Source organism: Salvelinus alpinus, chromosome 39 (genome assembly GCF_045679555.1).
Source record: "Salvelinus alpinus chromosome 39, SLU_Salpinus.1, whole genome shotgun sequence".
In the NCBI taxonomy this organism is placed as follows: Eukaryota; Metazoa; Chordata; class Actinopteri; order Salmoniformes; family Salmonidae; genus Salvelinus; species Salvelinus alpinus.
Genome location: NC_092124.1, coordinates 8,734,233 through 8,761,219, shown reverse-complemented (window position 1 = coordinate 8,761,219; position 26,987 = coordinate 8,734,233). Strand labels below are relative to the sequence as shown.

The 26,987-nt window shown below is 42.6% G+C and overlaps 2 protein-coding genes across 2 annotated transcripts in view; one reads left to right on the top strand and one right to left on the bottom strand.

The window, feature by feature from the left end:
- The window catches only part of LOC139566744 (uncharacterized), a 324,355-nt gene that overhangs the window by 52,427 nt on the left and 244,941 nt on the right, over positions 1–26,987 (bottom strand). The gene's annotated exons all lie outside the window — the stretch shown is intronic.
- LOC139566751 (uncharacterized) lies at positions 1,886–15,455 on the top strand. Its single transcript, XM_071388040.1, has 7 exons — positions 1,886–2,442; positions 2,772–2,893; positions 3,097–3,261; positions 7,004–7,165; positions 7,546–7,657; positions 7,891–8,012; positions 12,350–15,455. Exons 1-7 carry the CDS (start codon positions 2,178–2,180, stop codon positions 13,280–13,282), a joined length of 1,881 nt encoding a protein of 626 aa, XP_071244141.1. The 5' UTR covers positions 1,886–2,177; the 3' UTR covers positions 13,283–15,455.

Here is a 26,987-nt window from a genome sequence, read left to right as displayed (position 1 = left end):
GCTGATATCCAGTGTTACTGGTGGGAGAGATTGGACCTCTGAGATGGCTGGTCACATATCCTGTCCCGGATCAGGACCATGGATCAGTAGCCATCGCTTTTCCTTCCCGAATCGGAACCAGGACCGAACCGGGAGGGACAGAGACTCCACCACACAGAACACAACCAGTGGACAGGTGGACTGAACAACCCCGGTCGGTCCTGGTGGTCATCAGAGTGACAGAGGCTCCAGTCAGGGATCCAGTCTGCAGCCCAGACTCTTCTCTTCACAGTCTCAGTGTAGGGATGAAGCAGGTCCTGAGTCTGATAGAGAGCAGGTTACACTGAGCTTCAGCCTTCACCGGGAGAGGTGGGAAAGCCCCTGGTGGGAGTCTAACAGGAAGTCTGTCTTCTTCCTCAGGATCTCGTCTAATGCCTGGTGACTGGTTTCATTGAAGGTCTGGACCTGGGTCTAGCCTTCCTCAGTTACCTCATGGTTACCCCACCAATACAGATGGGTCAGGATGGGCTTTCACCACGAGAGGTGCCTAGCCTATAACACAGCACACAATCCCATCAATGGCTAGAGGTCAAGGAGGGAGCTCAGACTAACCAACGGAGGGTGGTGGCTCCTGCTTCTACCTCCTCTAGTGTCATTGGGTCACAACGTGGGAGGGAGAGTGTTAGGACAGATGGCGACAAGTCGTACGCTTGCCCTACGTGTGGGAACCGGTTCGCCAACGCAAACAATTTGAAGGAGCACCAGACCGTTCATACCAAGGAAAGGCCATTTAAGTGCAAACTATGTTACAAGCTTTTCCTTCCTGAGTAGCCTTAGACATAGGAGTGTCCACAACAGGGAGATTTACAAGTTGTCTGTTTCTCTCTTTTAAAAGGTTTGTAATCAGGTCACTTTTCCGCCAATCAGGTTTGGCGGCGCTTCCGAGAGTGTTCTGGCAAGTTGGCGCAGGCACCCATCTAGGGTTCAAGAGAGGCTGCTGGGCGGCCGGCGGCGCTGTTGAGGCGACCGGGGCTTCCACAGGGGAGCTAGGAGCTTCTTGGACCTGCTCGCCACGCTTTCGGCCACGAGTTGCTCCTTCCAGCCAGCATGAAGAAGGCGGAGGTCGGCTGTTTGGGAGCCGACGCACCACAGGAAAGAGGCAGCTGCTTCTTTTCCTCCCCTAACTTCACGAGATGCCCCGCTGTCTTTCTCATGGTGTCTCCGAAGAGGCCCTTTTCAGAGATTAGTGCATTGAGCAAAGGGGTCTTGTCTGTCTCCTTGATGGAAGTCATGGAGAGCCAGAGGTGTGTCTGCGTCATGACCAACACAGCCATCACTTGGCCGGCGCAGACCGCCAACACTTGAGTGATGTGGAGAGCAGCGCTGGTGAAACATGCCACCTCTTCAATGCCAGCCTCTGTTGCGGATCATCATTCTCCCACGTCATCCTATAATAATGTGACCACATGCTCCAAGCAGGCCCAGTTATTCAATCTTAATAGGCGCTCTATCTTCTCTCTGATCTGAGCGGCTAATCGTTGCGCACCTAGAACCCATAACGCTTCAATAGCCCAAAGGTGAGGGATTCGACTGGGAGCCACCCAGTGAGTAGGCCTGAAGAGAGATCCAGAGAGGATGAGTTTTTACTAATGTTGGATTTCTTGCGTTTATGGCCATGGTGTTCAACTGCCCCGATGGAGCAGAAATCACATTAGATAGATGTGATAGTCGCAGCAGCAGAGAAATATTTGGGTGTGAGAGATTTTAGTGCTATAGATCTATAGGGAGTTTTGAGGGAAGGGGTTCGATCCTCCCTGCTGGCCTGGTGTAGGATCGTTCAGGGCCAAAGTAGTGGGATGGGGTGATGGTTTTGGGGGATAGTGTGTAGGTGCAGGGTTGGTCCATTACTATTTCACTTTTTTTTGTGACCAACAATGTGCAATCCGCATTCCGACCTGTGAAAGGCAGCAATGGGCAACACATCGTCTCGTCTGCCGGAAATTCACACAAAGTAGTAAACGGAAGTGAACCGTGACCAAGAACACTTACGTTTGCGTTTTGTTTTTATTTAGACGTACATTATAACCCTGTAACTCAAAATATCACATACTTCCTCCATGTAGTGTTTAATTCGCGTTGGAGACAAGACTTGGTTGATAGATGTTATCTAATTAATGCTAACTAGCTAGCCGCTAAGAATGGCTAACTGTAACGTAATGGTTTTTCACACTCAAATAGCTTCCATAATGGAGGTGCTAGCGAACTCAGCCGTGGCAGAGATCTGTAAACTCGTAGACGACGACTATGCAGTGTTTCGTTTGGAAATTTCTCAAAGTCAGAAAGAAAACAGGGCTTTGCGGAGGAAACTACAGCTACAAGAACTGAAGGTATCACGGGAGCGCGCACTTGCCAGTCGTCCCAGTGGTATCAAGATCCTCGACCGATACAGAGGAATGGCAAGAGGTACATTTTGCAGAAGGCCCGTTCCCCTCTACGCCTGTGTTAAGCACATATTGTATGGTTAACCAGAGTTGTGTCTTGGTTAGTTTTTGGATTGTATGCAATAATTCCCCTGATTACTTAGCAATCTTGCACAAAGACACTATCATATTCTTGACTTACTGCATTTCCTATCACTTACTAATTGAAAACTATCTATGAATAGTTGTGTGACATGTTACCTTATATCCTTGCCAATTTTAGACAGTGTCAAATACTTTACAATATAGTGTTGAGCATTGACAACACAGTACCTAACCTAACCACCTATTTTACCCCAACCACTCTCTCAGGTGAAGGACATCTCACTGGAGGCCACAGAAGTTTTGTGAAGCCAGCGGGATGCAATACATGGAGAGATGACCAACCAATCACGGTTGTTGAGGGAAGTGGAACCTCATCCCAGCATGTTATGGTGATAGAGATTAGTGTCATAGTGTAACAAATAAATTACAGTACATCTAATGTGGCTTGTTTATTTCAGGAAGGCTCCCCTCAGATATTTACTTGCTTACTTGTACATCCTCGTCTATCTGCCATAGTGGAATTTGTGAGACTTCCATACAACATTGTTATCCAATTCAACTCATGTACTGATAATAACCTCTCTTGTGTCAGTCTGCAGATGCAGAGGCTGCAGGTCCTGGGGTCAAGCAGGAGAGATCTGCAGGAGAGGAGGACCCACGGTACTGCAGAGATATCCAGACTGAAGCGCCCCCTGTAGCCACAGAAGACCCTGTCACCACCCCAGCACTGCCCAGGACTCGACACAGCATCACGGAGGTCAGTGGAACGCTGAACGCCGTCCTCAAGACAGAGACAATAACGGGGCTGAGGCAACTGGGCTATGCTCATGCTCCCCGCTCAGAGTATTTACTTTACAGTAGCCCGAGTGCGTTTCTGTCCCATCGGGATTTAGGTGACTCATTACTGACTGTAAATTATCTGTCTTGTTGATATGCTACAAAGACCGAGATGATACATGGTGACATGCCTGTGGGTTTAGATACACAGACTAATCCAATGAGAGGGGATTGGAACCGGTACAGTACTAGTGTATATTCTGAAGGGTGCCTAGATAAGAAAGGAGAGGGGCCTGGTTGTCGATAAGGTGACTGAAAGTGGAGGGCCACTCCTCTGACATGGAATGCAGAGTCTAACTTAGGAGGACACTCGCAGGTCAACACCAGTGACTTCTGGGATTACAGGGAAAGCTTAGCGACAAATACAAATGTCGCTTTACACACGCTTAGGGATCGCGACCCAGTGTCCATGACTATGGCACCTTCCGATTCACACGTCCGTGTCCTTTTTGATCAGGTATTAGAGCCACGTCTCAGGGAGGGAGAGCCACATCAGGCAATAGTAAAGAGAAACCGTTCCTCTGCATGTTCTGTAACAAAGGCTTCAGCAGCCCCCAGAAGGTTGAGATTCACCAGAAGGTCCACACGGGAGAAATCCTGCAGTACTCAGTGTCACATGCGCTTCGCCCAGGCTTGCAACCTGAAGAGGCACCAGAGGGTCCACATAGGGGAGAGATTCTACAGCTGGCCCCAGTGTGAGAAGAGGTTCTCCCACCAGCTGAAGATGCACCTGAAGGTCCACACGGGAGAGAGGTTGTAACGCCTGTATATAGGGCTGTTACGGTGATCTTGTTACCGGCGGACCGCAGTCAAATTCCACATGACCGCTGAGTCACGGTATCTAGGCTACTCCAAAACTGACATCTTAAAATAATTCAATATGTCAGCTTAGAACCCTCCCCCAACAACGGCATAGACTTACGGGAGTTAACTGTTACATTGATCAATACACTGCTAACTAGCAGCATATTTTATTTGCGTTCTTGCTAATGCATTTTGGGTTTCCTTTTCCTCAGATGGTGAATTAGCCCAAATCCATATTTCATATGCGAGTGCATCTGTCATTTCAACTGAACATTGTGGTTACACTAGTGAAGAATGAAATCAAATAAATTTGATTCAGGATGAATTAATGGTGCGTGTCAAGAGCTCGTCATTTATCCAACACACCTATTATTGCGTTCGTATTTCATCAACACTGTTCAGTACAAGCATATTAATTAAGGCTATGCTGTTGTTCAGATTAATATAGTAATTGTATGTGATTTTATAGTGACATATGTTAAAACATAATTCTCTTTATCTTATCATCCTCTTGAACTGACCCATATTTTCCTCCATTCTAGACTAGGGGAAAGGGAAATACCTAGTCAGTTATACAACTGAATGCCTTCAACTGAAATGTGTCTTCCGCATTTAACCCAACCCCTCTGAATCAGAGCGGTGCGGGGCGCTGCCTTAATTGACATCCACGTCTTTGGCGTCCGGGGAACAGTGGGTTAACTGCCTTGCTCAGGTGCAGAATGACAGATTTTTACCTTGTCAGCTCGGGGATTCAAAACCGCAACCTTTCAGTTAGTGGCTCAATGCTCTAACCACTAAGCCGCCTGAGTGGACCCATGTATTAAATGTCAGTTGGTTTCTTTAGAACGCAGGTGAAATCTATTTAATCGCATATTTTTGCATCCAGACATAAAACGACTGTTATATATTGTTTGTACTGTGTAGGCTATATGATATTCAGAAATGCCTATTTCATTACTTCCATTCAACTACTTAATTTTGTTCCACTTTTTATGAGAAAAGCATTGTACACTGAATAAAAATATAAACGCAACATGCAGTCAGGTCAAGACCCTGGTGAGGACGACGAGCACGCAGATGAGCTTCCCGGAGACAGTTTGTGCAGAACTTCTTCAGTTGTGCAAACCCAAAGTTTCATTAGCTGTCCGGTTGGCTGGTCTTAGATGATGCTGAAGGTGAAGAAGGTGGATGTGGAGGTCCTGGGCTGGCTTGGTTACATGTGGTCTGCGGTTATGAGGCCTGTTGGACGTACTGCCAAATTCTCTAAAGCGACGTTGGAGGCAGCTTATGGTAGAGAAAAGAACATTCAATTATCTGGCAACAGCTCTGGTGGACATGCTTGCAGTCAGCATGCCAATTACATGCTCCCACAAAATGTGTGGCATCTGTGGCATTGTGTTGTCTGACAACTGCACATTTTAGTGGCCTTTTATTGTCACCAGCACAAGGTACACCTATGTGATATGCCACACCTGTCAGTTGGATGGATTATCTTGGCAAAGGAGAAATGCTCACTAACAGGGATATAAACAAATTTGTGCTCAAGATTTTAGGGAAATAAGCTTTTTGTGCATATGGACAATTTCTGCCATCCTTTATTTCAGCTCATGAAAAATGGGACCAACACGTTACATGATGCTTTTATATTTTTGTACAGTGTAGTTTATCATGCGGAGTTGAGACTTACTTTTGGCCATACAGTGTATGTGGACACCTGCTCGTCGAACATCTCATTCCACAATCATGAACATTAATATGGAGTTAGTCCCCACTTTGCTGCTATAACAGCTTCCCCTATTCTGGGAAGGCTTTCCACTAGATGTTGGAACATTGCTGCGGGGACTTGCTTCCATTCAGCCACGAGCGTTAGTGAGGTCTTGCACTGATGTTGCACTTTTGCACTTTTGTCTATTCCATTTGCACAACAGCATGTGAAATTTATTGTCAATCAGTGTTGCTCCCTAAGTGGACAGTTTGATTTCACAGAAATGTGATTGACTTGGAGTTACATTGTGTTGTTTAAGTGTTCCCTTTATTTTTTTGAGCAGTGTATATATACATATATATGGTACAAAGATTTTGATTTGTGGCCTGCTGGAGGTCATTTTGCAGGGCTCTGGCAGTGCTCCTCCTTGCACAAAGGCGGAGGTAGCGGTCCTGCTGCTGGGTTGTTGCCCTCCTACGGCCTCCTCCACATCTCCTGATGTACTGGCCTGTCTCCTGGTAGCGCCTCCATGCTCTGGACACTACGCTGACAGACACAGCAAACCTTCTTGCCACAGCTCGCATTGATGTGCCATCCTGGATGAGCTGCACTACCTGAGCCACTTGTGTGGGTTGTAGACTCCGTCTCATGCTACCACTAGAGTGAAAGCACCGCCAGCATTCAAAAGTGACCAAAACATCAGCAAGGAAGCATAGGAACTGAGAAGTGGTCTGTGGTCACCACCTGCAGAACCACTCCTTTATTGGGGGTGTCTTGCTAATTGCCTATAATTTCCACCTGTTGTCTATTCCATTTGCACAACAGCATGTGAAATTTATTGTCAATCAGTGTTGCTTCCTAAGTGGACAGTTTGATTTCACAGAAGTGTGATTGACTTGGAGTTACATTGTGTTGTTTAAGTGTTCCCTTTATTTTTTTGAGCAGTGTATATATACATATATATGGTACAAAGATTTTGATGTGTGTGTGTGTGTATTTGTCAGTAAAAAAATCAATCAATCATGTCCACCATGATGGCTGTAACGATTAAGTCATTCTGTAACTACAGTATAGGAATCAAATGTAGTGAGGATGGGTATACACTCTGAGGGAGTGTGTCTGTGTGATCTGTATCACCTGTCTCTTCCAAGAGGAGGAGGGTCCAGAGGTGCTGCTGGTGAAGGAGGAGGGGTATGAGGAGGGTCTGGGGAACCCTGAGGGAACAATGGACATGGAGGACAACCAGACTACACCTCCTCCTGAACCCACAGAGGAACCAGCTGAGCAGCACAGGACCACACACAGTCTAACTGAGGTGAGCCCAATGTAAACTACTGTGGTATTAGGGGCCGTATCCACAAAGCCTCTCAGAGTATGAGTGCTGATCTAGGATCAGTTTTGCCTTTTAGATAATAATGAATAAGACTATATAGACAGGTGGAGACCTGATACTTGATCAGCACTTTTACTCTGAGACTCTTCGTGGATACGGGCCCAGGTCTTGATACATTTTGTGTTAAGTGTGGGACCATGCCTTTAAATTATCAAACCATTAAAGAGTGTCAATCAAATCAACTAACGTGTTTGCATTGTACTCATAGCGATCCCTCATTTCCTAACCAGAAGATGCTCCATAGCAGGGTGCTGATATCACATTTCTTGATCCAACATCTTCTCACTCTGTATCTCTTACAGTCAGTAGACATGGAGGATGGGAAGCCTGATCTGCTGCTGGTCAAAGAAGAGACAGTAGAAGACGGACCAGAGAGCATTGATCTGCTGAGTGGACTAAAGATGGGGGAGCAAGGTAAGGGAGAAATACATATAGCCTACATACAGTAATATATCTTAAATGGGAATAGTGATACTCCTGGCTGTTGTTTTTTCTTCATTCATAAAATTAAATCATTACAACTTATGTTTACATACAAAAACACACATTATAATGTATGAACTTCACCAGGTTATAGACAAAAAAAACTCAATATGTAGAGTTCTCTGTCATGTTTGGAAAGTCTATTTTGTAACATCTTCCTGCAGGTGGTTGGCTAGAGGCTAATAGAGGAGACTGGGCGACCATCTTGGATTCCCAGACAGATGCAGCCAAGGGCCCAGGGAACATCATCACTGAGAAGGCCACAACCAGAGGTGACTTGGTGGAGGTCAGTGGATGGGATAGTGTCCTCAACTCTGGGGGGGGGGGGGGGGGGGGGTGTATGCATGGGTGTCTGAGCTGTTTGCTAGTGGTTGAAACCGACAGCTCGGTGCGTTCAACATGTCAACACTTCTTACAAAAACAAGTAGTGATGAAGTCAATCCTTCCTCTACTTTGAGCCATGAGAGATTGACATGCATATTATTAATGTTAGCTCTCCTTGTACATTTAAGGGCCAGCCGTGCTGCCCTGTTGTGAGCCAATTGTAATTTTCCTATTTGTGGCACCTGAAAAGTAGTCCAGGTGTGACAAAACTATGGCCTGTAGGCCCTGCCTTGATGATAGTGTTGTTAAGAAGGCAGAGCAGCGCTTTATTATGGACAGACTTCTCCCCATCTTAGCTACTGTTGCATCAACATGTTTTGACCATGACAGTTTACAATCCAGTGTTGCTCCAAGTAGTTTATTCACCTCAACTTTCCACATTATTCATTACAATATTTAGTTGAAGTTTAGGGTTTAGAGTATCAAAGCCAATAAAGAATTTTCAAACCTCCGCTTTACCCACGTGTGTTCTGGCTCTGGCCCAACTCATCGGTTTCTGGACCAATCAGACGGCCCCGAATGTGTTAGCATTCAGTGAAGGGTCGGGGAGGTACTCATTGCGGAGAAGAAAATTGTGTCCGTGTGTGTGGAATAGTGTTTGGCCGGAGTAAGGAGTCTGGGAAGCCAGGCAAGCCTTCTATCGGATCTATCAACTGGAACATGAACCCTGCGACAAGACAGACATTAATGTTAAACCAGACCACACAATGCCAGTGCCTCAACATTAAATGGCTACAAATGACAGTAGTTGTAACGCTATCAGCAGATACGGTGGGAATAAGAATGGTGGCAGTGTTCGTTTTGTGGGAAAGCCTTAAGTTTACCTTAACAGGTGGAGATCACCAAAGGAGTCACCATTCGGCTGCCACCTGTGCTGGGCCTGTTTTTCCCACTCGTCAAGCCTGAAGAGGCACCAGAGGGTCCACACGGGAGAAGCCCTACAGCTGCCCCCAATGTGAGAAGAGGTTCTCTCACCAGCACCATCTGAAGATGCACCTGAAGGTCCACACGGAATAATGGCTGTTTGCTTGTACTCACTGCTGGAAGAGTTTCTCAGAGAGGATCAAACTCAGGATACACCAGCAGAAAGTGTACAAGGCTTTTGTATAGTGTAATGTAATACTAGTTTGTTTGTAGTTCATTCTGTTGGTTTTGGATGTAGTAGGGAACTGGGTGAGGTGAACTGAGGAAAGAATGAGTATGATGAGGCAGAGTAGATGATATGGTGGTTTGTGTGATGTGTCTGCAAAATGCTTCACTGATGAAAAGTGAAAAACTTCTGTGGTTTGATGCTGGTGTTTGATAATGAGGAAATTATAGTGCTTTAATTCATGTTTACTTGACAGGAAGTAGTGATGTGTAGTGTTCAACCTTTTCCAAAGCAAGGGCGTCAGATTTACAGAAATTGTAAAGTGTAACCATAGTCAGAAACGTTATACTACTTGTCACATATTGTGTTGTACAATAAAAGTACTGTACTTCACGCTATGTGAGTGTATGACCATTTGGTCGATCAAAATTTACTCTGTGCTGACTTGGTTATTTTTGTATCATTGCAGGGACTAAGTTTCCTGTATTTCAGTCAAAACAAAACATTATACTTAGTTCTTGAATGTTTGGTGTGTTGCTATAGGCCACCAAGTGCTAACAGTCAGTATCTAAATAATGTGTGAAATGCTTGATAGTGTATGATGTAAACAGAGAGGTCTGCTTTATTGGGGACCTTAATATTGACTGGTTTTCAGTAAGCTGTCTGCTCAAGAGGAAGCTTCTCACTGTAACCTAACATTTTTACTAATACTGTAGAACTTTGTTCTAAAGCTGTATCCGTGCCCATTGGATGCAGTGATCACAATATAGTGGCTATATCCAGGAAAGCCAAAGTTCCAAAAGCTGGGCCTCAAATAGTGTATAAGAGATCATACAAAAGATTGTGCTGTGACTCTTATGTGGATGATGTTAAAAATATTTGTTGGTCTGATGTGATTAATGAGGAGCATCCAGACGGTGCACTTGATGAATTTATGAAATTGCTTCTTCCAATTATTGATAAACATGCACCTGTTAAACTGACTGTTAGATCTGTTTAGGCTCCATGGATTGATGAGAAATTGCAAACTGTTTGGTTGAAAGAGATGGGGCAAAAGGAGTGGCTAATAAGTCTGGCTGCACATCTGACTGGCTGACTTACTGCAAATTGAGAAATTATGTGACAAAAAGAAGAAACTTTATTATGAAGCCAAGATCAATGATATAAAGAATGATGGAAGAAAGCTTGAGTACTTAAAATTATGGGCAGAAAGACAAATTAAACTTCATCAATTACAAATTAAACTGCCAATTATTTAAATTATTTAAAAGTGGGCAAAATTAGGCAGGAAAGGCCAACAACGAACAGTGAGCCATCGTATTCATGCATGAAAAAACAAATAATTAAAAAAGCATTGCAAGTTCGAATTTTGTAAAGTTAGTGTGGGAGAGGTGGGAAAATTATTGTTATCGACAGCATTGACAACTTAGATGTAAAGCTACTGAGGATGGTAGGAGTGGCTATAGAGTCAGCTATCTGTCATATCTTTAAGCCTAGAGGAAAGTCTTTGTCCTCAGGCCTGGAGGGAAGCCAAAGTAATTCCGCTACCCAAGAGTGGTAAAGCAGCCTTTACTGGTTCTAACAGCAGACCTATAAGCTTTCTGCCAGCACTTAGCAAACTGTTGGAAAACATTGTGTTTGACCAAATACAATGCTATTTATCTTTAAAACAAATTAAAAACAGACTTTCAGCATGCTTATAGCAGAGGGCACTCAACATGTACTGCACTGACACAAATGACTGATGATTGGTTGAAAGAAATTGATAATAAGAAGATTGTAGGAGCTGTACTGTTATATTTCAGTGCAGCCTTTGATATTATTGACCAAAAGCTGTTGTTGAAAAACGTATGTGTTATGGCTTTTCAACCACTGCCATATTGTGGATTCAAAGCTATCTATCTAATAGAAATCGAAGGTTTTTCTTTAATGAAATCTTCTCTAATGTCAAACATGTAAAGTGGGGTGTACCGCAGGGCAGCTCTCTAGGCCCTCTACTCTTTTCTATTTTTACCAATGATCTGCCACTGGCATTAAACAAAGCATGTGTGTCCATGTATTCTGATGATTCAACCATATACGTATCAGCAACCACAGCTAATGAAACCCATAACAAAGAGATGCAGTCTGTTTTGGATGGGTGGCCAGTAATAAACTGGTCCTGAACATCTCTAAAACTAAGAGCATTGTATTTGGTATAAATCATTCCATAAGTTATAGTCCTCAGCTGAATCTAGTAATGAATGGTATGGCTGTTGAACAAGTTCAGGAGACTAAATTACTTGGCGCCACCTTAGATTTGTAAACTGTCATGGTCAAAACATTTATGTAGATTCAATGGTTGGAAAGATGGGGAGAGGTCTGTCTGTAATAAAGTGATGCTCTGCTTTTTTGACACAATTCAAAAAGCAAGTCCTGCAGGCTCTAGTTTTGTCTTATCTTGATTATTGTCCAGTTGTGTGGTCATGTCCTGCAAGGAAAGACCTAGTTAAGCTGCAGCTGGCCCAGAACAGAGCGGCACTTCTTGCTCTTCATTGTAATCAGAGGGCTGATATAACTACTATGCATGCCAGTGGTTAAGAGTTGAGGAGAGACTGACTGCATCACTTCTTTTAATAAGAAACAATTTGTTAAATCCCAAATAGTATGCATAGTCAACTTACACACAGCTCTGACACACACACTTACCACACCAGACATACCAAAAGGGGCTTTTCACAGTCCCCAAATTCAGGAAAGTGTACGGTATTATATAGAGGCATTATTGCATGGAACTCCGTTCCATCTCATATTGCTCAAGTGAACAGCAAACCTGGTTTAAAAAGCAGATAATGCAACACCTCATGGCACAACGACTCTCCTGTATTTGACCTAAACAGTTTGTGTGCCTTTTGTAAAAATAAGTCATTTTTACATGTTTTGTGTGGACCCAAGGAAGAGTAGCTGCTGCTTTTGCAACAGCTAATGGGGATCCTAATAAAATACCAAAATAATACACTCCAATGACTCCATATTGTTAGGTACTTCAATCACAGTGTTAGAGATGGGCTTGACTGTGGTTAACATTTTTATGTCATGTTTCTGTGTGTACAGCAAAGAGTTTGTTATATAAATCTTTATATGCTCTTCTGTTCAATTTGTGTTTACAGTCTGCAGTCCATGAGGACCTGCTGATTTCCGGTGTTGCTGGAAGGAGAGACTGGATCTCTGAGGTGGCTGGACACAAACCCTGGCCCCGGATCAGGACACTGGATCAGGAGCCGTCACAGTTCCTTCTTGAGTCGGAACCAGGTCCCAACCGCGAGGGACAGAGACTCCACCATCACACAGAACACAACCAATGGACAGGTAGACTGAACAACCTCAGTCCTGGTGGTCATCAGAGAGACAGAGGCTCCAGTCAGGGATCCAGTCTGCAGCCCCGACCTTTCTCTTCACAGTCTCAGTGCAGGGATGAAGCAGGGCCTGGGGCTGATAGAGATAGACCCTCCTGTTCCTATGATACAAACACCACTGTATCCATGATGAACAGAGCAGGTTACCCTGGGCTTCAGCATTCACAGAGAGCAGTGGGAGACGCCCCTGGTGGTAGTCTATCAGCAAGTCTGTCGTCTCCTTCAGGGTCTCATCTAATGCCTGGTGACTGGATTCATAGACAGCCTGGACCTGGGTCCAGCCTTCCTGGTGATGGTTACCCCACAAATACAGACAGGGTCAGGATGGGCGTTCATCACAAGAGGTACCTAGCCTATAACACGGCAAACAATCTCAACAACACCCAAACAATGGCTAGAGGTCAAGGAGGGAGCTCAAAGACTAACCACCTGAGGGCGGTGGCTCCTCTCATCTCCTCTGGTGTCATTGGGTCACAACGTGAGAGGCCGAGCATTAGTACCGACGCCGACAAGCCCTACTCCTGCCCCACGTGTGGGAAGTGCTTCGCTAGGGCAAACTATTTGAAGGAGCACCAGACCGTTCACACCAAGGAGAGGCCCTTCAAGTGCAAACTATGTTACAAGAGCTTCTCCTTCCTGACTAACCTTACCAGACATAAGAGTGTCCACAACGGGAAAAATTTGTAGCAGTGTGGTTTGAGGTGTACACAGGGGATGTCTGGGAATTATTCTTCAGCTGACATATTATAGTTATCATGTGAAGTGTCTTGGGATAAGAAGGTAGTTAACCACATACCCCTCATTTACCCTTTATTAACATGTCATGTTCTGAAGCAACGTGTTGAAGTTGCCTGAAGGAAACGTGAAGTCAACTGTGAAAGACTGGCAGGAAGTGTTAGTTACATGCATGAGAGAACCAATGCGCAGCCTCGGGAGGAGATCGTTGATGTCACTCCCTCTCGGAGCTGCGGGGTCTTTTCCTCTGCTGAGGGGGAGACAAGAGGGCCAGCTGAGGGGGACCTATTGGACTGGTGCTCACCCCTGCCCCTCCGTATCCAGCGTCTCTGTTCTCAGGGGGACGGTCCGGCCTCTTGGGGGGTCCGGCCATTTTGGGGTTCTTCTTGGAACATATCCAGGCTGTTTCACATCCGGCCGTGATTGGGAGTCCCATAGGGCGGCGCACAATTGGCCAAGCGTTGGCCGGGGTAGGCCGTCGTTGTAAATAATAATTTGTTCTTAACTGACTTGCCTAGTTCAATAAATTATAATAATTTAAAAAATATGAAACGTGCTTGTGTAAATACCTGTTTTTAGTGACTGTAAACCTAGGCTAGAACAAGGACAGTTGCATATTTACCTTACTGAGGTGATGTAGATAGCAAGAATAGAGTAGAATGACTATTCTAACACACTGTTCGTTCTAAACAAATCTGCTCTCAGCTTCAAAGAGACTAATCATAGGAGATTTTATGTGTAATCAGTGGTGGAAAAAGTACCCAAAAATCATACTTGAGTAAAAGTAAAGATACCTTAATAGAAAATGACTCAAGTAAAAGGCACCCAGTAAAATTCTACTTGGGTGAAAATATAAAGGTATTTGGTTTAAAATATACTTAAGTATAAATCATTTCAAATTCCTTATATTAAGCTAAACAGATGGCACAATTTTCTTGTTTTTTTTTATTTACGGAAAGCCACGGGAACACCCCAACATTCAGACATAGTTTACAAACAAACCATGTGTGTTTAGTGAGTCTGCCAGATCAGAGGCAGTAGGGATGACCAGGGATGTTCAGTTGATAAGTGCGTGAATTTGACCGACTATTTTCCTGTCCTGCTAAGCATTCAAAATGTAACGAGTACTTTTGGGTGTCAAGGAAAATGTATGGTGTAAAAAGTGCCTTTGTTGCATTTAATCACAATTTTATTTCAGCGGGCTATCTCTTTGAAATAACTTCTCAGCCTATTCACAATAATATTGGGCTGAATGCTGATAGGGGAAACTTGCTGAATGATCAGAGAAAGGATAGTCAAAGCTTTTCTTTTATACTATTTACAGAAAAATAAGTCCTGGGTGCTTTGCTGGTAATCGACAACAAGAAATCCACAGGGGCCAACCAATTGGATCCAGGTCTACTTAGGTTTGCAGCGCCCATTACTGTTGGCTCAATAACCGTCAGATTTTATTTAACGTTTATCAGGAAATATTACACAAGTATGTAAATCAGCTCTTGTGCCAGGATAGTAGTTATCTTAATATCACCCCATTTCAAGCTTCCTTGTCTAGCTAAGATTCTTGAATCCTTGGTAAATGTACAACTTTGCTATTTTCTATCTGAGAAATGTATTTTGAATGTAAACCAATCAGGGTTTAGGCCTGGGCAGAGCACTATTACAGCAACCACTTTAGTTATGGATCTTGTCAATGCTTTAGACACAAATGAATGTGCTGCTTTGTTTGTGGACCTGTCAAAAGCTTTTGACACTGTTGATTATGCCATTTTATTGAATAAGTTGTCATCGATAACCAGGCGTCAGAACTCAGGCCTATCTTAGTGACAGAACTCAGGCCATCGTGATTGATGAGGTTAAGTCTGAATTTCTTGAGGTACATAAGGTGTACGTACCACAGGAGTCGATTTTGGGACCTGTATTCTTCACTATTTATATAAACACCATTGGTCAATCTGTTAAGTTGTCAACTTCATCTATATGCAGATGGTGCAATAGCATAAACAATAGTATCAACTGTTGATCTGGCTGTGTCAAAACTACGGTCAAACTTTATAGCTATGCAGGAATCCCTTGCTGATTTAAAACATGTGCTTAATATGGGCAAATACACTGCATTCGGAAAGTATTCAGACCCTTTGACTTTTTCCACATTTTGTTACGTTACAGCCTTATTCTAAAATGGATTAAATAAAACAAATTCCTCAGCAATCTACACACAATACCCAATAATGACGAAGCAAAAAGAGGTATTTGGACATTTTTGCTAATTTATTACAAATAAAAAAACATACCTAATGTAAATAAGTATTCAGACCCTTTCCTATGGGACTAGAAATTGAGCTCAGATAAATCCTGTTTCCATTGATCATCCTTGATGTTTCTACAAAGGCACCTAAAGACTCTCAGACCATGAGGAAAAAAGATGGTCTCTGGTATGATGAAACCAAGATTGAGCTCTTTAGCCTGAATACCAAGCGTCACATCTGGAGGAAACCTGGCATCATCCCTACAGTGAAGCATGGTGGTGGCAGCATCATGCTAGTGGGTATGTTTTTCAGCGGCAGGGACTTGGATACTAGTCAGGATCGAGGTAAAGATGAACGAAGCAAAGTACGGTGAGATCCTTGATGAAAGCCTGCTCAGGACCTCAGACTGGGGTGAAGATTCACCTTCCAACAGGACAATGACCCTAAGCACACAGCCAAGACAACGCAGGAGTGGCTCGGGACAAGTCTCCGAATGTCCTTGAGTGGTCCAGCCAGAGCCCAGACTTGAACCCGATCAAACATCTCTGGAGAGACCTAAAAATAGCTGTGCAGTGACGCTCCCCATCCAACCTGACAGAGCTTGAGAAGAATGGGAGAAATCCCCCAAATACAGGTGTGCCAAGCTTGTAGCGTTACAGTATACCCAAGAAGACTCGAAGCTGTAATTGCTGCCAAAGGTGCTTCAACAAAGTACTGAGTAAAGGGTCAGAGTACTTATGTAAATGTGATATTTCTGTTTTTTTATTTTTAATAAATTAGCAAAATGTTCTAATACATTTTAGAATAAGGCTGTAACCTAACAAAATGTGGAAAAAGGCATATCCTCAGATATATACCTCAGACACACTTTAAAACAAACTTCCTTTTGATTGATTGATTTTTTCACAGCTTTTATGTAAGAACCAGCTTAGACTCTTAAGGATTTTAGAACATCATCCGTCGCCCCGTTTGACCTTGAGACTTGATACTTTGTATGTAGGTGTCTTTCCTGATGCTGAACAAATTTGCCTCAAGGATCCATAAGATCTGTCAGGATAGATTTTCCTCCATCTTAGACATTTTGGAAAACGTCTTCTCATGAACCATAACAAAAGCTAAAGGATTTGTTAAGAAATGGCTGAATTATTAATAAATCAGGAAATCAGATTTGACATGTCTTTTTAAATTATTTGTAAATCTACTCCACAATAGTTTATCAACTTTCAACTTTTTACCATGATGAACCATGTTAAGTTTGGCATTGATATCTTTTTTTACTATAACGCTAATGCCTAAAATAATATTCTCATGAACTAAAAGCCAGATTCACTCCAAATTTGGTCCCTATAGTTTGAGAAAATGTTGACGCATTCAAAGATGGCCACACTATACCAGTAGATGCACATATGCTAATCTGATTTTACGTGTCTATGTAAACCACTGTAAATCCACTCCACAGTGGCCTAATAACTTGACTTGTAATCACTATCATGGATGTTCCTAAGATAAACCATACTGAACTTGGTATTGATATTTTTTTTAAACTAGTTAAATATTACCAAATCTTTGCATATGTAATGCTCAATATCCCTCCCATTACTTTATTTCAACATAGGATAGCAGCCTACAAAATATATAACCAATACTGATAACCATCTACATGTCATCGTGATACATACATACGTACAGTCCAGTGGGGGCTCCTCAGGGAAGGACCATCCTACTCGGTCAATTTCATTTAAAAAATAGGGAAACATTTAAAAAGTTGTCCTTTTTAGATTAAACTATGCTAACTATATTAACGTCACCAAATAACTGATTAAAACGCACTGTTTTGCAGTGAAGGTCTACGGTAACCTCAACAGCACACTCTGGGGTAGCACCATGGTGTAGCCGGAGGACAGCAATTTTTCGCCCTCCTCTGGGTGCATTGACTACAATACAAAACCTTGGAGGCTCATGGTTCTCACCCCTTTCCATAGACTTACACAGTAATTATAACGACTTCCGGAGGACGTCCTCCAACCTACCAGAGCTTTTGCAGGATGAACTGACATGTTGTCGACCCAATCAAAGGATCAGAGAATGAATCTAGTACTGAAAGCATAAGCTACAGCTAGCTAGTGCTGCAGTGCATAAAATGTTGTGAGTAGTTGACTCAAAGACAATAGTTGAACAGTTTTGAACAAATAAATCTCTTAAATTAAGGAGAAGCAGCAGAGTGAGAGCTGGCTATATTTTGTTGTCTTTTTTTCCACTTTTACTAACTTAGCTAGCTAGTGCAGCTAGCTAATTTAGCCTACTCAAACCGAGAAGAATGCTATTATGTTAGCTAGCTGGCTAAGGCTATCCAACAGAACTCTTCCAAGTCAAGGTAAGCTTCGGTTTAAGTAATTTATTGCCACGCAGCCCGCCGGTGAAACTGCTAAACTGCTTGCTGTACACTGTAATGCGTGATTGTTGCGGGTTTACTAACGCGTTAGTTCTAGTAGCTATGTTGACTATGACGTTAGCTAATATTGTGACATTGACAACAATGTGGGCTGTGTGTAGCGGTTATGGTATGATGGTTTGGCTTGGAAAGGTTTTTTCATCTGGTCACAGACAGCTGTTGTGTTGTGCACTGAAGTCCACAAGTGAAGGGAAAATGTGAGAGGAGGAGAGCATGTAGATGTGAGAAGGAATTATACAATGACCAAAATGATTACGCTGTTTGTATGTGGCTGCTATGAAGGTGAACTGTGTGTGCAGGTGATCAGGGGTGTATTCATTCTGCCAATTTTGTTGAAAAACATTTCTTAAACAGAACGAAACAGGGATAAACCTACCTGAATTTGTCCAATAGAAACTCTCGTTTCCAACTGTTTGGACTAATGAAGAAAAAAAATGGTTGGACTAATGGTTACAAGCTAGATCAGCTAGATGTAGGCAAGAGTGTGCACGTTGGTATTGAATGTGGCACTGGGTCACCTTGATTACAACAATTTGTCTCTCGACCTGTGCACCTACGTTATAAACTTTTATTCGTAGGCTAGGTTGTAGCAACCTCCATGATGGGTATAGGGAAAATTTCTAGTTTCATGTAGTAGCCTAAACCTATCGATGTTACATTGAGCTAGGTGAATGGAAGATGAATGACAGTCATCCAATATGCTGTAATAGAAATAAGGCCATGGTCATAAAAGAAAATTGTCCTCCCTAATCTTAAATGGCAGCGAACTGCAACAACACCGGGACACAATGCCCTTCTCTCCTGCTTGACAAGCACTACTGTCCGGAAACTGTGTGGGAAGTAGCTACCTAGTAGTACACACATACAACGCATGAAGTAACAGTACACCCATCAATCGTCAGTTTTATAACTTAACATTTAAAAATTATTTGTGTAAAACTAACAGTGAAATACAACTCATTCTCTGGCTTCAAAACAGAAGACCAAACTATCACGGTACAGTAACTCATTGTACGGTAGTTGCATGGTAAGAAACAGAAGAAGAAAAAACACTGCTCAATCAAAGCTCAGACTTTGCTGAGATAGCCAAGTGCATTCTATCTTTGTGTGATCCGTACTGATAGTATAAATATGCTGAGGGGGAAGTACCTCCTCAGAGCTTCTGAGTAACTTGTGCTGTTTGTCTGTAATCTCTTTGCTGGCGGGAATAAACAAATTAAGGACCCCACTAAGGACCACTAAGGACCCCAATCTCAACACACCCACTCGCCCATACTCCAGTCGCCATATTGAGATGCAGCTACCCCCTTCTTCCTTTTTCACCCATCTACACACAATACCCCATAATGACAAAGTGAAAACATGTTTTTATAAATGTTTGCAAATTTATTGAAAATTAAATACACAAAATCGAACTTACGTAAGTATTCACAACCCTGAGTCAATACTTTGTAGCGGCACCTTTTGGCAGCAATTACACCTGTGAGTCTTTCTAGGTAAGCCTGTAAGAGCTTTTCACACCTGTATTGTTCAACATTTGTCTATTGTTATTTTCAAAATTCTTCAAGTTCTGTCAAATTGGTTGTTGATCATTGCTAGACAACCATTTTCAGGTCTTTCCGTAGATGTAAGTCAAAACTGTAACTCGGCCACATTCACTGTTATCTTGTTCAGCAACTCCAGTGTAGATTTGGCCTTGTTTTTTAGGTTATTGACCTGCTGAAAGGTGAATTAATCTCCCAGTGTCTGGTGAAAAGCAGTCTGAACCAGGTTTTCATCGAGGATTTTGCCTGTGCTTAGCTCCATTCCGTTTCTTTTTTATCCTGAAAAACTCCCCAGTCCTTAGCGATTACAAGCATACCTATAATATGATGCAGCCACCACTATGCTTGAAAATGTGGCGAGTGGTACTCAGTGACGTGTTGGATTTGCCCCAAACATAACACTTTGTATTCAGGACAAAACTGTACTCAAGTTTGCCAAAAAGCACCTTGATGATCATCAAGACTTTTGGAAGAATGTTCTATGGACAGATGATTCAAAAGTATTACTTTTTGGACTAAATAGGTCCCATTATGACTTGTGAAAACCAAACACTGCATTCCACAGTAAGAACCTCATACCAACGGTCAAGCATGGTGTTGGAAGTGTGATGGTTTGGGGATGCTTTGCTGCCTCAGGACCTGAACGACTTGCCATAATAGAAGGAACCATGAATTCTGCTCTCTATCAGAGAATTCTACAGAAGAATGTCAGGGCATCTGTCTGTGAGCTGAAGCATGCAGCAAGACAATGATCCAAAACACACAAGTCTACATGAAAATGGTTAAAAAGCAACAAATGTGAAGTTTTGGAATGGCCAAGTCAAAGTCCAGACCTAATCCCAATTGAGATGTTGAGGAAGGACTTGAAACGAGCAGTTCAGGCTTGAAAACCCACAAATGTCGCTGAGTTACAGCAGTTCTGCATGCAATAATGGGACAACATTCCTCTACAGCGACATGAGACTGATCAACAACTACAGGAAGCGTTTGGTTGAAGTCTTTGCAGCTAAAGGTGCCACAACCAGTTGAGTGTAAAGGGGCAATTACTTTTTTACATAGAAGCATTGTATGTTGCATAACTTTGTTTATGAAATATAGTTGAACTCAGAAGTTTACATAAACCTTAGCCAAATACATTTCAACTCAGTTTTTCACAATTCCTGACATTTAATCCCAGTAAAACCTTCCCTGTCTTAGGTCAGTTAGGATCACCACTTTATTTTAAGAATGTGAAATGTCAGAATAATAGTAGAGAGAGGGTTTATTTCAGCTTTTATTTCTTTCATCACATTCCCAGTGGGTCAGAAGTTTACATACACTCAATTAGTATTTGGTAGCATTGCCTTTAAATTGTTTAACTTGAGTCAAACATTTTGGGTAGCCTTCCACAAGCTTCCCACAATAAGTTGGGTAAATTTTGGCACATTCCTCCTAGCAGAGCTGGTGTAACTGAGTCAGGTGTGTAGGCCTCCCTACTCGCACACGCTTTTTCAGTTCTGCCCACAAATCTTCTATAGGATTGAGGTCAGGGCTTTGTAATGGCCACTCCAATACCTTGACTTTGTTGTCCTTAAGCCGTTTTGCCACAACTTTAAAGTATGCTTGGGGTCATTGTCCATTTGGAAGACCAATTTGCGACCAAGCTTTAACTTCCTGACTGATATCTTGAAATGTTGCTTCAATATATCCACATAATTTCCCTGCCTCATGATGCCATCTATTTTGTGAAGTGCACCAGTTCCTCCTGCAGCAAAGCACCCCCACAACATGATGCTGCCACCCCCATGCTTCACGGTTGGGATGGTGTTCTTTGGCTTGCAAGCCTGCCCCTTTTTCCTCCAAACATAACGATGGTCATTATGGCCAAACAGTTCTATTTTTTTTCATCGGACCCGAGGACATTTCTCCAAAAAGTATGATCTTTGTCCCCATGTGCAGTTGCAAACCGTAGTCTGTCTTTTTTATAGCGGTTTTGGAGCAGTGGCTTCTTCCTTGCTGAGCGGCCTTTCAGGTTATGTCGATATAGGACTCATTTTACTGTGGATATAGATACTTTTGTACCTGTTTCCTCCAGCATCTTCACAAGGTCCTTTGCTGTTGTTCTGGGATTGATTTGCACTTTTCGCACCAAAGTATGTTCATCTCTAGGAGACAGAACACGTCTCCTTCCTGAGCAGTATGACGGCTGTGTGGTCCCATGGTGTTTATACTTGCGTACTATTGTTTGTACAGATGAACGTGGTACCTTCAGGCGTTTGGAAATTGCTCCCAAGGATGAACCAGACTTGTGGAGGTCTACACATTTTATTCTGAGGTCTTGGCTGATTTCTTTTGATTTTCCCTTGATGTCAAGCAAAGAGGCACTGAGTTTGAAGGTAGGCCTTGAAATACATCCACAGGTACACCTCAAATGATGTCAATTAGCCTATCAGAAGCTTCTAAAGCCATGCCATCATTTTCTGGAATTTTCCAAGCTGTTTAAAGGCACAGTCAACTTAGTGTATGTAAACTTCTGACCCACTGGAATTGTGATAAGTAAAATATAAGTGAAATAATCTGAAAACAATTGTTGGAAATATTACTTGTCATGCACCAAGTAGATGTCCTCACCGACTTGCCAAAACTATAGTTTGTTAATAAGAAATTTGTGGAGTGGTTGAAAAACAAGTTTTAATGACTCCAAACTAAGTGTATGTAAACCTCCGACTTCAACTGTACCCCTCATTAACATGTTTATTTGAAAAAGGCTTGTAAATACCTTTTTAGAGAGACAGTAAACTTAGGGTAGGACCAGGGGTGCAACTTTCACTGGGGACCCCCCACATTCTGACATTGCATTTCTGTCCCCCCCAGTTTTATAATCGCACTGTGATACAAAACACAGCACCGGTGTGTTTTAGGACCATGTGGACACCTCAGAGCGGTCGTGCAGGATGTTTTCCGGTTTCAGCCGGCTGGATTTAGGGCACAAGGACACCACAGAGCATGCGGACAGGATGTGAGAAGTCATTGCGTATAGGACAAGGATGGGAGAGATGATCAGAGGCAGCTGCTGTCTGTGTTGCACTTTTTCTCAGAGTTATAAAAGCAAGCAGAGCAGAAACCGGCTACTCTTTAGTTGACTGATCTAGCTGGCAAGGTATGTATTTACTCCCAGTGCTGAGCTAGTAATATAACTGACATGTTACGTTAGCCAACGTTCCATCCCCACTCGACTGAAATAAATGAACTACTAGCTACTAGTTAGCTAGCTAGTAGCCAGTTCAGCTCTAGCTAGCAGTATTTAACGGTTGTTGTGTGTATGGAAATGTTTTGAAGCCGTTTTGTCCCATTTCAAAAGTAAATTTGATGTACCATAAGCTAGAGCTAGCCAAAAGTTGGCTAACGTTAGCTAGCTAGCTCACTAACTTTAGCTATTATTTTTGCCTCAATCACACTAGACCTGAATCAAATGATGAAACCAGCAGCCAAATGATTAAAGACCGATCTATTCTGACGTTTCTAAAGTGTAATGTGTTTTTATTAGTCAGTATAGCAATGTAACGTTATTGATCTGTTAGTTTCCCTAACTAATTCCCTACTTTTCACACTGACACAGTATAAACAGCTCTACAGGCTTCACTGTCATGGTGCACAGTCAGTACACAACACTATGCTCACCATGTCTCTTAGCGGGATAAGTTGGTTACAGGCGTCCCAGCAGGGTCAGACAGCCAGGAAAGACCAGTCTACAGAGCTCCGGTGAATTTTTTGGTATGTTATAACAACCAGTGAATGGATAGAAAGTTCCATCTTGAGTTGATGGGTAGACTACAGTTTGGGATCTGGGAATAATGGTAATTTCAATTATTGAACCATTGATTATTTTCTTGGATGTATACATGCACACCAAGGTAATTCTTTATCATACCTCATCTGAACAGGGTCAGATGGTGACCGGTCTCAGCAGGGTCAGAGAGCCAGTGAAGACCAGTCTGTGATGGTACTAAGGTGAACTTTTGCTGATGCAACACTATTCTCTCTGTGCAGCAAACACTAGACAAGCCAGAAGCTTCAAAGATTGAAACTATACTGAACAAAAATATAAACCCAACATGTAAAGCGTTGGTTTCATGAGCTTGAATACAAGATCCCAGAAATGTTCCATATGCACAAAAAGCGTATTTCTCTCAAATTTTGTGCACACATTTGTTTACATCCCTATTAGTGAGCATTTCTCCTTTGGCAAGAATCCATCCACCTGACAGGTGTGGCATATCAAGAAGCTGATTAAACAACATGATCATTACACAGGTAAACCTTGTGCTGGTGGCAATAAAAAGCCACTCTAAAATGTGCAGTTTTGTCACAACACAATGCCACAGATGGCTCAATTTTTTATTTTTTAGGCAGCGTGCAATTGGCATGCTGACTGCAGGAATGCCTACCAGAGCTGTTCAAATTTTATTTGTCACGTGCCAAATACAACAGGTGTAGATCTTTCCTTGAAATACTTACTTACAAACCCTTTACCAACAATGCAGTTCAAGAAATAGAGCTAAGAAAAGGCTACTGAGGCTATATAGAGGGGGTAACGGTACCGTGTCAATGTGTGGGGGTACAGGTTAGTCGAGGTAATTTGTACATGTAGGGAGGGGTAAAGTGACTTTGCACTATGCAAGGTCTCTGACCTCCTCCCTACAGGCTGTCTCATCCTTGTCGGTGATCAGGCCTACCACTGTTGTCGTCAGCAAACTTAATGAGGGTGTTGGAGTCGTGTTTGGCGACGCAGTTATGGGTGAACAGGGAGTACAGGAGGGGACTAAGCACACACCTGTGGGGCCCCCATGTTGAGGATCAGCGTGGCAGATGTGTTGTTGCCTACCCTTAGCACCAGGAAGTCCAGGATCCAGTTGCAGAGGGAGGTGTTTAGTCCCAGGGTCCTTAGCTTAGTGATGAGCTTTGTGGGCGCTATGGTGTTGAACGCTAAGCTATAGTTAATGAACAGCATTCTAACATAGGTGATCCTTTTGTCCAGGTGGACGGCAGTGTGGAATGCGATTGCTTCATCTGTGAGTGGCTGGAGTCTTTGACACCGCCTGGTATAGAGATCCTGGATGTACTGGGCCATTCGCACTACCCTCTGTAGTGCCTTGCGGTTGGAGGCTGAGCAGTTGCCATACCAGGCAATGATGAAATCAGTCAGGATGCTCTCAATGGTGCAGCTGTAGAACCTTTTGAGGATCTGAGGACCCATGCCATATCTTTTCAGTCTCCTGAGGGGGAATAGGTTTCGTCGTGCCCTCTTCACAACTGTCTTGGTGTGCTTGGACCATGTTAGTTTGTTGGTGATGTGGAAACCAAGGAACTTGAAGCTCTCAACCTGCTCCACTGCAGTAGAGGTTGACCGATTAATCGGCATGGCCGATTTAATTAGGGCCGATTTCAAGTTTTCATAACAATTGGTAATTGGACTTTTTGGATGCCGATTATGGCCGATTACATTGCAATCCACGAGGAGACTGCGTGGTAGGCTGACCACCTGTTACGCGAGTGCAACATCAAAAGGACCTGTGGCTGCAAGGAGGCAAGGTAAGTTGCTAGCTAGCATTAAACTTATCTTATAAAAAACAATAAATCTTAACAATCACTAGTTAACTACACATGATTGATGATATTACTAGGTTAACTAGCTTGTCCTGCGTTGCATATAATCAATGCAGTGCCTGTTAATTTATCATCGAATCACAGCTTACTTCAACTTCGCCATGATGATGTAACAAAAGTGCATTTGCAAAAAAAGCACAATCGTTGCACAAATGTACCTAACCATAAACATCAATGCCTTAAAATCAATACACAGAAGTATATATTTTTTAACCTGCATATTTAGTTAAAAGAAATGCATGTTAGCAGGCAATATTAACTAGAGAAATTGTCACTTCTCTTGCATACAGTGCAAGCGGAGTCAGGATATATACAGCAGTTTGGGCCACCTGGCGAACTGTGTGAAGACCATTTCTTCCTAACAAAGACCGTAATTAATTTGCCAGAATTGTACAATTATAACATAACATTGTTTGGTTGGGTTGTGCAATGTAACAGCAATATTTAGACTTTGGGTTGCCACCTGTTCAGTAAAATACAGAAGGGTTCTGTATTTCAATGGAAAAATAAATGTTTTGTTTTCTAAATGCTAGTTTCCGGATTTGACCATATAAATGACCAAAGGCTCGTATTTCTGTGCGTTTATTATATTATAATTAAGTCTATGATTTAATATTTGATAGAGCAGTCTGACTGAGCAGTGGTAAGCAGCAGCAGGCTCGTAAGCATTCATTCCAACAGCACTTTCCTGTGTTTGCCAACAGCTCTTAGCAATGCTTGAAGCACAGCGCTGTTTATGACTTCAAGCCTATCAACTCCTGAGATTAGGCTGGCAATACTAAAGTGCCTATAAGAACATCCATTCATATCCAAGGTATGTGAAATACAAATGGTATCGAGAGAAATAGTCGACGCGTCATAATGCCAATAATAATGACGACCTAAAACTTCTTAACTGGGAATATTGAAGACTCATGTTAAAAGGAACCACCAGCTTTCTTATGTTCTGAGCAAGGAACTTAAACGTTAGCTTTTTACATGGCACATATTGCACTTTTACTTTGTTTATTTTTGTATACTATATTTTAAGGCAGGCTGACAAACCTCAGTTGATTTCCAAACTGTATCAAGGGTTGATATTGGCTTTTCCCGATGACACAAAACATGTAAAACAACAATGTGAGGAAGACCTGGGAGACTATTGAGGATGATGAATGGATACAGATATGTTTGAATGCCCAGTCATGTTCAGATAAACTTCTGCCGTTTAAGACCTTCCATAGAACGTACTATATGCCAGAGAAACTGATTATCATGCACTCAGACATGTAAAACACAAAAGGGGACATATTTGCATATGTTATGATCTTGTGAAGGCCGGCTGAATTCTGACAGAGTATGTTCTTTTATCTCAGCATGCCTACAGATTCTCCCTTCTCACTGTTTTGTAGATACTAGAGACTTATCATAAGAAACTGTGTAACCTAGCATTTATGGCGGCAAAGAAATCCATTGCCATTATTTGGAAGGTTGGTTATCCTCCCACAATGTCCCAATGATGGCAGAAATGTCAAGTTATGTATCATTTGATTTATTAGACGTTTAAAGGTATACTGCAACTTTTATAATGTTTGGATGCCTTATATGGAATACTGTACGACAAAAGGAGTCTGTATTGAAAACATGCCCAAGTCAGGGGAGATACATATTTATGTAATCCCTAGATGCTGGGCTGCTCAGTCCTGGCCCTGGGGGTCTGCCTTACTGTTGTTTGTCACTCTGGCCTTTGCCTAACACACCGGAAACCAATAATGAATGTTTCACTAAGA